The sequence below is a fragment of the Elephantulus edwardii genome, unplaced genomic scaffold, assembly GCF_000299155.1.
Source record: "Elephantulus edwardii isolate Elephantulus edwardi_28Jun2011 unplaced genomic scaffold, EleEdw1.0 scaffold00219, whole genome shotgun sequence".
NCBI classification, from domain to species: Eukaryota; Metazoa; Chordata; class Mammalia; order Macroscelidea; family Macroscelididae; genus Elephantulus; species Elephantulus edwardii.
Window position 1 is genome coordinate 4,316,844 of NW_006399969.1, and position 11,090 is coordinate 4,327,933.

General features: G+C 39.0%; 1 protein-coding gene across 3 annotated transcripts in view; it reads left to right on the plus strand.

The window, feature by feature from the left end:
• Positions 1–11,090, plus strand: part of PLD5 (phospholipase D family, member 5) — a 702,213-nt gene that overhangs the window by 656,210 nt on the left and 34,913 nt on the right. For all 3 annotated transcript variants that reach the window (XM_006898071.1, XM_006898070.1, XM_006898072.1), the window contains 2 exons: positions 731–928; positions 8,259–8,395. In XM_006898071.1, coding sequence (XP_006898133.1) covers positions 731–928; positions 8,259–8,395 — 335 coding nt within the window. The remainder of the gene's footprint in view (positions 1–730; positions 929–8,258; positions 8,396–11,090) is intronic.

The window sequence follows — 11,090 nt, forward strand, 5'->3', positions numbered from 1 at the left end:
AAAAAAAAGTTGCAAATAGAGATACCATTTGACCCAGCAATTCCAACACTGCGAATATACCCTAAAGAGACCATAAACGACATCCAAGCAGATATATGCACACCCTTGTTTATCGCAGCTTTGTTCACAATAGCAAGGAGTTGGAAACAACCCAGGTGCCCATCAACAAACGAATGGATAGAGAAGCTGTGGTATATTCACACAATGGAATACTACACTGCATTGAAAAACAAAGAACTCATGAAATATTATTCAAAATTGGTGACCTGGAGGACATTATGTTGAGTGAAATATCTCAGTCACAAAAGGACAAATGTTATATGTTGCCACTGTTGTAGAATGACGCTGACATCAGGGTGGGGTAAGACTGAGAAAAACTGGATAAATTATGTAAACTGCATTGTGACAGATGAGGAAGAGAATAGTTTAAAAGTAATATATTTTAGGGCATTATGATTATCATAAGAGTCCGGAAAGAGGGTTGCAGAGTGGAGTGTACTGGGGGTGGGGGTGGGATTGTGTACCAATGAAGGAGTTTTTCTTTTGCTTTTCAAGGAGAGGAGTGAACCGGGGAGGGGGCGTTGAGTGGGGAGAAAAGTGCAACAATGAAGGAATGAAATTCCAAAATATCTGTAGATGTTAATTGAAATTAATTAAAAAAATATAAATTAAAAAACATTAATTCCATGTATCATGCACAACATTGACACTTTTGGTTTTCATTTCACAGATGAAAGAACTTGGTGTCATCTTCTACAACTGCAGCTGCCTGGTCCTAGATTTACAAAGGATTTTTGCTTTATATAGTTCATTGAAATTCAAGAGTAGAGTACCTCAGACGTGGTCCAAGAGGCTGTATGGAGTCTATGACAACCAAAAGAAATTGCAGCTTCAGTTGAACGAAACCTACTCTCAAGCATTTGTGTCGGTAAGTCACTGCCCACTTCTCTTCCTCCCACTTCCACTCTGGACAAAAAAAAAATAAATACATCCTATAGATTGAGTTCCATGTTATCCCTCATGTGACTTAACTATATGTCTACTTTTTATTCACCAGTCACAGGTTGTTCCTAATGTTAGCAATAATTTTTAAAAAAACCCTTAATAATCATTCCTTCTTTGAGATACTTTATCTGATTTGATTCCTATGAATGTCCCATACAGTAGACACGAGACTTGTGAACAAAAATAGTGAAGATACAAAGTCTCTCAGACAAACACTTAAATCTTTTCACTCTGGATACTGTTTGTTTTGTTTGTTTTTTTTAATGCACTGCATTCATGACTGGCCTGATGAACAACAACATGTTAAATGGGAGAAATAATAATGTCGTCAATGATCTCAGTCTAGTTGGGTCAACCCATCAATGTCCAGGAAAACAGCAGTCAAGAAAGCAATATATTACACAGGGCAAAAATGCTGCCAAGGAATTCTTTGTGTTTTTAAAAAGCAAATTGAGAAGTTGCTTTGATGATAAATTTGACCAAGCCATGGTCTTTGCAACCACCTGGCATACATATAAAAGATGGTGTGTAACAAAAGGCAAAAGAGGATGTACTTGAGTTGTCATGTTTTCAGGATAATAGTAACTGTGCTTTAGACTTCCAGAATTCAGTCTTTGAGGAAATACATCTACGAAGTAATTTGGTCTGAAAAGCAATGTATTCAAATTTTGTAAATAAACTGATTTAATACTTTAAAAAAAATTAAAGAAGTGAAGACTGAGATTGCAGTTCATGTACTTTGCAAATGGAATCAGGGAAGGCCAGTTTCTGGAAAAGATCATCATATTTGGTAAAAAGTAAGTGAAACCTCAATTAGATGGTTGAGACAATAGCTGTAAGGACGAGACAAACGTATCAGTGATCCTGAAGATGGCACAGAATTGGACAGTGTTTTGTTCAGTGTTATGTTAAGAGACATGAGGTAGAGCTGACTCATTAATAACTGAAAATTACAACCCTGATCAGTAGACATTAAAGTATCAGTTATTATGTACCAGTGAGTCAAAACTGGCTCATGGCTGACCCTCCAGGGAGTTTACAGTGTCTGTAATTGCCTAGGAGATTGCCGATTTTTCTCCCATGTAGCAGCTGGTATATTTGAACCACCTGCCTTTGGATTGGCAGTGTAAGTCCTTACCAACTGGGTCACCAGAGCTCTCCGAAAGTATCAGTTAGGGGTACTTAAAGTATCCCGTCTATCTCATGTGGAGCAGCTGGTAGAGTCAAACCATTTGCTTTTGAGTTGGTAGCACAATTTCTTACCCACTAGGCCACCAGAGCATCTTTTTCCTCTTACAGAGTTCTAGCTCTTATCCCAGGATCTGATCCCCTGGATCAGGCCTTGCGGAGTCTTGAAAACAAGATCTTGAATTGATTCTGATGTTCAGAAAATATTTTCTAAATAATGCTCCCAATTTAATACTGCTATTTATCCTTTAATGGATAACAGCACTCTTATGCCAAAGTTTTTGTGTCACTAAAGAGCATTTCACTGAAGGATGAAGTGTATCCTTTTATTGTCTGTGCAAATTTACATTGTTTGTGAAGCATTTTCATCATATACAGCTAAAGAAAAAAAATTTAAACCAAGAGACAGTAACAAGTAATGTCTTCTGTGTTCTTATTGATATTTTATACCATTGAGTTAGAACCAGCCTAAATTCTGTAGGACATTTTATTAACAAAATTATTTCACATACATGATTTTACTTCATCTAAAGACAATTCTAATCCTATAAAATATTAATAAAAAAGGGAGAAATAAGATAATATATTTATTATTTCCAATTATTAGATTATTATTAGGTGTCTTTGAGTATGACTCATAGCAACCCAATAAACACTAGATCTGAATCTTGTCCAGTTCTGTGCCAACCTTAAAATCTCTGACACACTTGAGCCAATCGCTACAGTAACTGAGTCAATCTGCCCGGCTGACGGTCTTGCTCTCCTTCACTGTCCCTCCCCATTTCCAAGCATGATGTGCTTTTCCAAGGAATAGCCTCTCCTAGCAACATGCCCAAAGTATGTGAGATGAAGACTCAGCATCCTCACCTCCGAGAAGCAATTTGGCTTCACCCTCTCTCTAAGACCTATCTGGGAGTCTTTTGAGGGTTGAGTGTTTTTATTTTGTGTTGGGTTGTTTGTTTTTTCAGCGAACAGAAATTTATTGTCGTAGTTTAAGTTAAAAGTCTAAATTCATGGCACTATTCTAGGGGAAGGGTTCCTGCTCTGGGAAAAAGTCTTTTATCTCTTTCTATTCCTAGGTTACTTGGCAATTGGGAGGCAGTCTAGCTGTGCTCTTGCTTAAGCTAGTTTGTTGGGTTTTTTTTTTATAGTCCAAAAGATTTACTTAAGGCACATCTTACCAAAACATTTGTAAATGTTCATTAAAATTAATAAAATTTTTAAAAAGGCACATTTTACCTAATCCTTCATTAATATAACAAAAGAAACCTACTCTGGCAAAGGTATACCACCTATAGCTACAGAGTGTGTTCTGAGTCATAGTGATTGCCCCCGGTTTCTCAGGAGTAGCTGATGGTTTCAAATTGCTCCTTTTTGTTTTAGTAGCTGAGTCACTTTGCCACCAGGGTGCCTATCACAGGTATAGTTAGCTAGGAACATGAGAAAGAATAAAGCAGATAAATGCAAATAAAGTAATGCTCACACATTCTAGAAAGACCTAGAATGAGTCAACTCCACCTGGGAGTGAAGGCTCAGAGTCAAAAAACCTCCTTCATTCATTAACTTATGAAGCACTTCTACATTCATCCCACAAATACTGATTAAACATGTGCTATGTGGTAGTCATGGCATGGTCACAGATGCAGAAGCTACATAATCTAGAAGACACTCTAGAGATAATGAATGGAATGGAACAGAGAAATAAATACAATATAATATACATTAGATTGCAAGTTTCATAAAATCAGGAATCTTGGTTTTCATTACAGATGTACAAGTATCCATATCTGAGCCTGACATGCACTTAGTTTATTTGCTGAACTAATAAAAGTAAGCACAGTGGAGAGGCACAGAAGCTAGCCAGGGAAAAAGCAATTGTCTTATCTGAATCTCAAGGCAGAACCAGGGTGGAAGCTATTGCTGATTTTATCCTGTCTTGTTTATTGGTGCTCCAACAATAATAGCACAAGTGGGTGACTTCAAAGTCCAAAATTTATTTTCTAACACTTCTGGAGGCTAAAATCTAGGTCAGAGTCTTCTCTGTTTCCTTCATTGTTGTCAAGTTGAAACCAACTCATTGCTGACCCTCCAAAAGGAGTCCAGCTGACCCTCCAGAGGCTGTAAGTTGCACAGGAGGAGATTGCCCATCTTTCTCTTGCAAAGCAGCTGGTGGACTCAACAGCCAGAGAGATGATGCCTTTGGATTAACCATGCAACTTCCATGGGCTATACTGTCAGTGTCTCATCTCAGCCAATGCCTGTCTCCTTTTGTACTTTTCTTTCCTCAGTAGATGCTGTTCTTTGTATCACTAAGGAATGCTTAGATAGGACATACATAACCCAAATGTTGTCTCATTAACCTAACAAAGAAACCCTTATTCCAAACAGGGTCACATGCACAGATGTTGGGGTGAAGATTCCAACACATATTTAAGAAAGGACACAATTCAGTCATTACCACTATTTAAGACATGGACACTCATCAAATCAATGATGACCTACCTACCAAGATGGCTTTCTGGACAGGAACACCTGAAGGACTCATGGCCTTCACTCCTACCTTCTTCTTCTTGTTGTTATGTGCCATCAAATCAGCTACAACTCAGAGTGGCCTTATGCACAACAAATCTGAATCCTGCTCTATTCTGAGCCAATCTCACTATCTCTGGCACACCAACCCTCATCACTCCAGTTATTGATTGTATCAATCCATCTCATCCAGGATCTTCCTATGCTGTGCTGTCCCTCAAGCTTTCCAATCATGATATCCTTCTCCAAAGACTTGCCCCTTGCTATTTGCCCAAAATACATAAGTCAGAGTTTCAAAATCCTTGTCCCCAAGGATTTTGTCCAGCTCTCTGATGTATAGCAAGTAATTATGAAGACCATGGCTAGGATCAGGTGTACCTTAGTCTTTACACTGACATCTTGGCACTCTGGAGAGGTCCTTGGCAGCAGATTTCCCTAATGCGATTCATCTTTTGATTGTTCTTACTGCTGATGTTGATTGTGGAACCAAGAAAACTGAAACTATTAATAATCTCAATTTCTTCTCCATCTATCCTGATGCTGCCAATGGGCCCAGCAATTAGCATCTTCATTTTCTTAATTTAAACTTCAAAATGTTACAAACTACAGTCATTGATCCTCTGCAACAGATGCTTAAGGCCCTCCTCAGTTTCAGCAAGGAAGGTTGGGTCATCTGCATAACACAGGTTGTTGATGAGTATTCCTCCAACTCTGATGCCACATTCCTCTTCACAAAATACAGCTTCTCTAATAAATAAAGCTCTTCTGAAAAATAAAAATTATCTGGGAGGCATAGCACTCCCTGGTCTCAAAGCCTACTACACAGCTATAATTAAATTGATCAATAAGTTCTTCTAAAAATCAAGTCCATATGTGGCATCAGATTTTTTTTTCCAATGGAATGAAGAGAAAGCTTACAGGCTTGGAACAAACATTTGACAATGACAGGATTTTACAGAAAAAAACAAAATAGTTTTGTCAAGAACAGGGCCTCCACAAGAAAACTACCAATAACCCGATAACAGAATGGATGAAAGACATGAAGACTCTTTACAAAAGAAGACATTTAGATGCCAATGGACACATGAAGAAATGTTCAAATTCAGAGAGATGCAAAACAAAACCACAGGGAGATATTATCTTATGCTAGTAGCAGTGGCAAAGGTCAACAGGACAGCAAGCAAAAAAAGTAAATGTTGAAGATGATATGGAGAGAATGGGACTCTCATGCACTGCTGGTGGGATTGTACAACCATTCAGGAAGGCAATTTGACATTTCCTCAAAAAGCTGAACAGAGAAATATCATGTAACCCAGTTATTCCACTGCTAAGAATATACCTCAAGGAAATCAAAACTGAGACACACGCATAGATATGTACATGTATATTCATAGCAGTGTTATTCATGATATTGAGACAACAGATAAAGTAGAAATGCCCATCGACAAAGGAATGGATTAAGAAATTGTGGGACATGCACACAATGGAATACTATGCAGCAATAAGGAATAATTTTGTAATCAATTTATAAACTAATTTTGTAAAATATATAAGAGAGTCGAGAGAGAGAGAGCTTATGCTACTGAAATAACTTAGTCTCATAAGGAAAAATATTGCATGAGATTAATTTTGTAAAAATAGAAAGGTAACTGAACAAGATGTGTATAAATGTTCAAATGGAAAAGGGTAAAGATGCAGAAGGGGGGGATCACTAGTATAGCAGTGGTTAGAGATGGATGGGGTAAAGACAGAAAAGATCTAGTGGGGACTTGAAAAGAGAGCGTGATAATAGGCATAGATAAATGGTAATTAATTATGTAAAACATGATGTATGTGAATGATTGTAAAGAACACAATGTACCTGAATGAAACACAATGGAAATGAAAGATTGTATAAAACACTATATACACGCATGAAACAAAATGTGTATGAATGATAGCATGAAAACCGATAAAAATATGAAAACCAAACAAGGAAAGTGCTTCTTTCCTATCCACTATGTTCCTTCTGGCTTGGACGTTCATACAACAGTATATCCTAACAAACCTCTAAGCTGGAGTGGGAAGGATGGGGAGGTGTTCTGGAATGTGACTTGATGAAGAGGGGCCCGCTTTCTCAATTTAGTTTCTGAAACCACTTCATCACTATTTTAATATTAAGCTCTCTTGCATAATCTAAGCTCCTAGATTTGCCATAGTATGCTCTGATGACCTAGTGGGCAAGGAGCTGTGCTGTCAACCTAAAAGGAGGCAGTTTGAATCCACAAGCTGCTCCAAGATGCAAGATGGGCAACCTCCTCCCATGTGATTAATAGCCTCTGAAAACCCACAGGAGGGTCAGCTGTGACTTGGTTCTGACTCAACAGCACATGGCAGAAACTAAAACAGACTTGTCAAAATAAAATAGGAAATTTGCTAAATACCATTTTTCCAACCTGTCCCATGGAAAAATGAGTAAGCCAATATATATTGTTTTCTTTCTATAGTAATTTCTTCTGAAAATACCATGTTTATATGATATGATACCTTAAGTACATGAAAAAAAATACCACAAATACAATCTGTTCCTTTTTTCATTTCACTTAAATCTTTCAAAATGTCCTCTTCCTGGTCTCTCCTAATGAATTTGATTGTCTTAATAACTCAGTCACTTTTCTTTTCCTCTAAAATTATTCATGATCCTTTCTCAACAATCAACAGACTTCTTCCCATCTTAATAAAAGATTTGGTTGGGGAAAACATGATGTTTTAAAAATTTTTACAGATACATTTCACTTCAATTGAGTGACTACTAGGCTGGAATAAATGGCTGTGTGTTTATCAACTCAACTTACTGCCATCGAGTCAGAACCGACTCTTAGATAATGCTGCAGTGGGTTTTCAGAGGCTTTAAATCACATCACAGGAGATTTCCCACCTTTCTCTCACGTAGCAGCTAATATACTTGTACTGACTGCCTTGAGGTTGGCAGTGCAGCTCCTTCCCGCTGTCATCAGAGACCCCTACTATGTGGGTGTATGATTATTATATGGTGACACCTGAGCAAATTGATTGTTACATGTGAAATTGTGCATCAAAATCACAGTTCAGATCTGGAGTGCTCCTCTGAAAAACAGAAGCATGCATATCGAAAGCCAGAATTCACTCCCAACACTGGCTGAAGGGGCAAGCCTGAGACTTTTTGCCAACTCCTTTTTACCTGCCTCACTTTGAGTGCACTAAGCGAAATCTGTGAGAACTGAACTCACAGTTGATTTTTCTGGGTTTACCATGTTTTCTTCTTTGGTCCAGGTGCAGTCTTATGACTTTTTCATCACGTGTTCTAGTGGAAACCATTTTGACTTTCCTTTTCTGATGTTTCCACCTTAGGTAGGTTCCAGTGTTCCCATGTTTTCTTCTTGTGGTCTAATCTGATAAGGAACTAGAAAGTCAATGTACCGAAATTTCACTAAGAGCCCAAATACATTTAAAGAAAAAGAAAAAATCCACAGATGAGAAAACGTTGCTCTCTAAGTTTTGTTTTTGTATTTTCACAGAATTCTCCCAAACTTTTTTGCCCCAAGAACAGAAGCTTTGATGTAGATGCCATCTACAGTGTGATTGACGATGCCAAGAAGTTTGTTTTCATCGCTGTCATGGACTACCTGCCTATCTCCAGCACAAGCTCCCGAAGGTCAGTGCATGCCTAGACCTCCAGGTAGAACCTGGCCTCCAGGCCAAGCCCCGGCCAATGGACCATTAGAGGAATTATCCTGGACACTGAGATTCTACCAGGTGTACATTAGGATGGGACCAACATTCAAATCTTTTGTGTACAGCTGAAGTTTATTCATGGTGCACCTCTTCTCTGAGTGGATCCACTTCAAAGACTCAGAATCCCAACCAATGGGAATGTGTCTTGTCTTGTTATATATTAAGTGAGAACCAACTCATAATTGGTTTTCAGAGACTATGAATTGCCAGGATGAGACTGTTCATCTTTCTTCCTTGGAGCAGCTGGTGGATTCAAACTGTCTACCTTTCAGTTGGCAATGTAACTCCTTCCCCACAAGCTCACTAGAGTTCCTATGGCAAGTCTCATTGTTGTTAGGGGCTATCAAGTTGAATACGACTCACAGTGAACCTATGAACAACATATCTAAAACTTGTCCTATTCTGTGCCATCCTCATAATCTCTGACACACTCAAGACCATTTCTGCAGTCACTGTGTCAATCCACATGGTTGAGGATCTTCCTCGCCTTTACCATCCCTCTACCTTTCCAAGCATGATGTTCCTTTCCAAGGAATAACCACTCCTAGCACATCTAGGAGCTCAAATTAATTATACAAGTGCTTAATATTAACATTTTGACCCAGTTCTTTAAAAAGCTGGAATGACAATGAGGTTTTCCTTCCACCATGTCACATTCCACATGAACCACACACACACACACACACTGTACTGGTGGGAATCCCACCTATTCCAGGTTAGAGGTCTGTGAGGATGCACTGGATGTGCAAGCCTTTGAATTGGCAGTGTAATTCCTTATCACTACTATAGAAACGACTCAGTAGTGTACACATTAGATAAGAAAACACATTTACTGAGAAGACTGGGTTGTTCTCAACTTGAAAAGTAAGCTGCACTGCAATTCCATAGGCACACAATTTGAATCCACCAGCTGCTCCATGGGATGGGGAAACTTCCTCCCAAGCGATTAATCATCTCTGAAAACCTATTAGAGGGCCAATGATGGATCAGTCAAACTCAACAGTACGCAACAACAACAAAGCTGTATAATTGTTTTAATACTCATTTAGATTATATTAGGTGTCATCGAGTCACCTATGACCCATAGTGACCCTATGTACAGCAGCTCTGAAGCCTGCCCTGTCCTGAGCCAGTCTCACTGACTCTAACATACCTACCCGCAGTGTCCCAGTTACTGTATCAATCCATCTCATCTGGGGTCTTCCTCTCCTGCACTGTTGAGCATGATGTCCTTCTTCAAAGACTGGTCCTTTCTGATCACATGCCCAAAGTATGTGAGACAGAGCTTCAAAATCCTTGCCTCCAAGAAGAAACTGGTGTCATCCTCTCTTTACCTAAAGAATATTTGAAATTGAGTGGGACAAGATTCCCTTTTAAAAAGGACATGCTTTGTTCTTTCTTTGAAATTGAAAGGAAGCCAAGTTACCTTGGAATCAATTACAATCACGTTAGCTCTTTGCCTGCCATAGGAGAGCTGGTCTGCACAGGGTCCCAGGGTTTAATTTCTTAGAAGCATGAAACCAGATCTTTCTTGCAAAGTGCCTTTTAGGGAACTTAAACCAACAACCATTCCTTTAACAGCTGAGAATGTTAACTATTTGCCCCACGCAGGGGCTCCTTCAGTTACTGAATGATATTAAATTATTTTACTAGATAACATTAATAAAAAGATAAATTAACAATAAAAAAAATTGGAATTGTTATACGCCAGCAATGTGTCCTATCTCCATACCTTTTCAACCTATATTCAGAATACATCATCTGGGAGGCTGGGCAGAATGAGGGTAAATATGGCATCCGGATTGGAGGAAGATTCATCAACAATCTGCATTATGCAGATAACACAACCCTGCTTGCTGAAACTGAGGAGGACCTGAAGCACTTGCTGGAGAAGGTCAGGGACTGCAGCCTTCAATATGTACTGAGGCTCAATATCAAGAAAACAAAGATTCTCACCTCTGGGCCAATTGGCAGCATCAGGATGGATGGTGAAGAGATTGAGATTGTTAACAGCTTTAGCTTACTTGGCTCCACAATCAACACTCTTAGCACCAGCAGCCAGGAAATTAAAAGACTTATTGCAATGGGAAAGTGTGCTGTTAGAGACCTCTCTGAAGTACTGAGGAGCAGTGGTGTCACTCTGGAGAGTAAGGTGCACCTGATACAGACCATTGTCTTTATAATCACTTACTATGCATCAGAGAGCTGGACAATTACTAGGGAGGATAAAAGGATAATTGATGCCTTTGAGCTGTGGTTTGGAGAAGAGTATTGAATATACCATGGACTGTAAAAAAAGAACAGATAGGTTCATCCGAAAGAGAGTTAAACCAGGTTGCTCCTTGTAAGGCAAGGATTTCTGAAGCTTCTTCTGACATACTTTGGATATGTTGCAAGGAAGAACCAATCATTGGAGAAGTACGTCATGCTTGTGAGGGTGGAGGGAAAGTGCAGGAGAGGAAGACCCTCTATGAGGTGGATTGATTCATCAACTGGGATAAAGGGGGTAGGGGTGTTAGAGACAGTGAGATTGGCACAGGATAAAGCAGGGTTTAAGGCTATTGTACATAGGGTCACTATGAGTTGCAGGTGACTCAATGGCACATAACAACAAC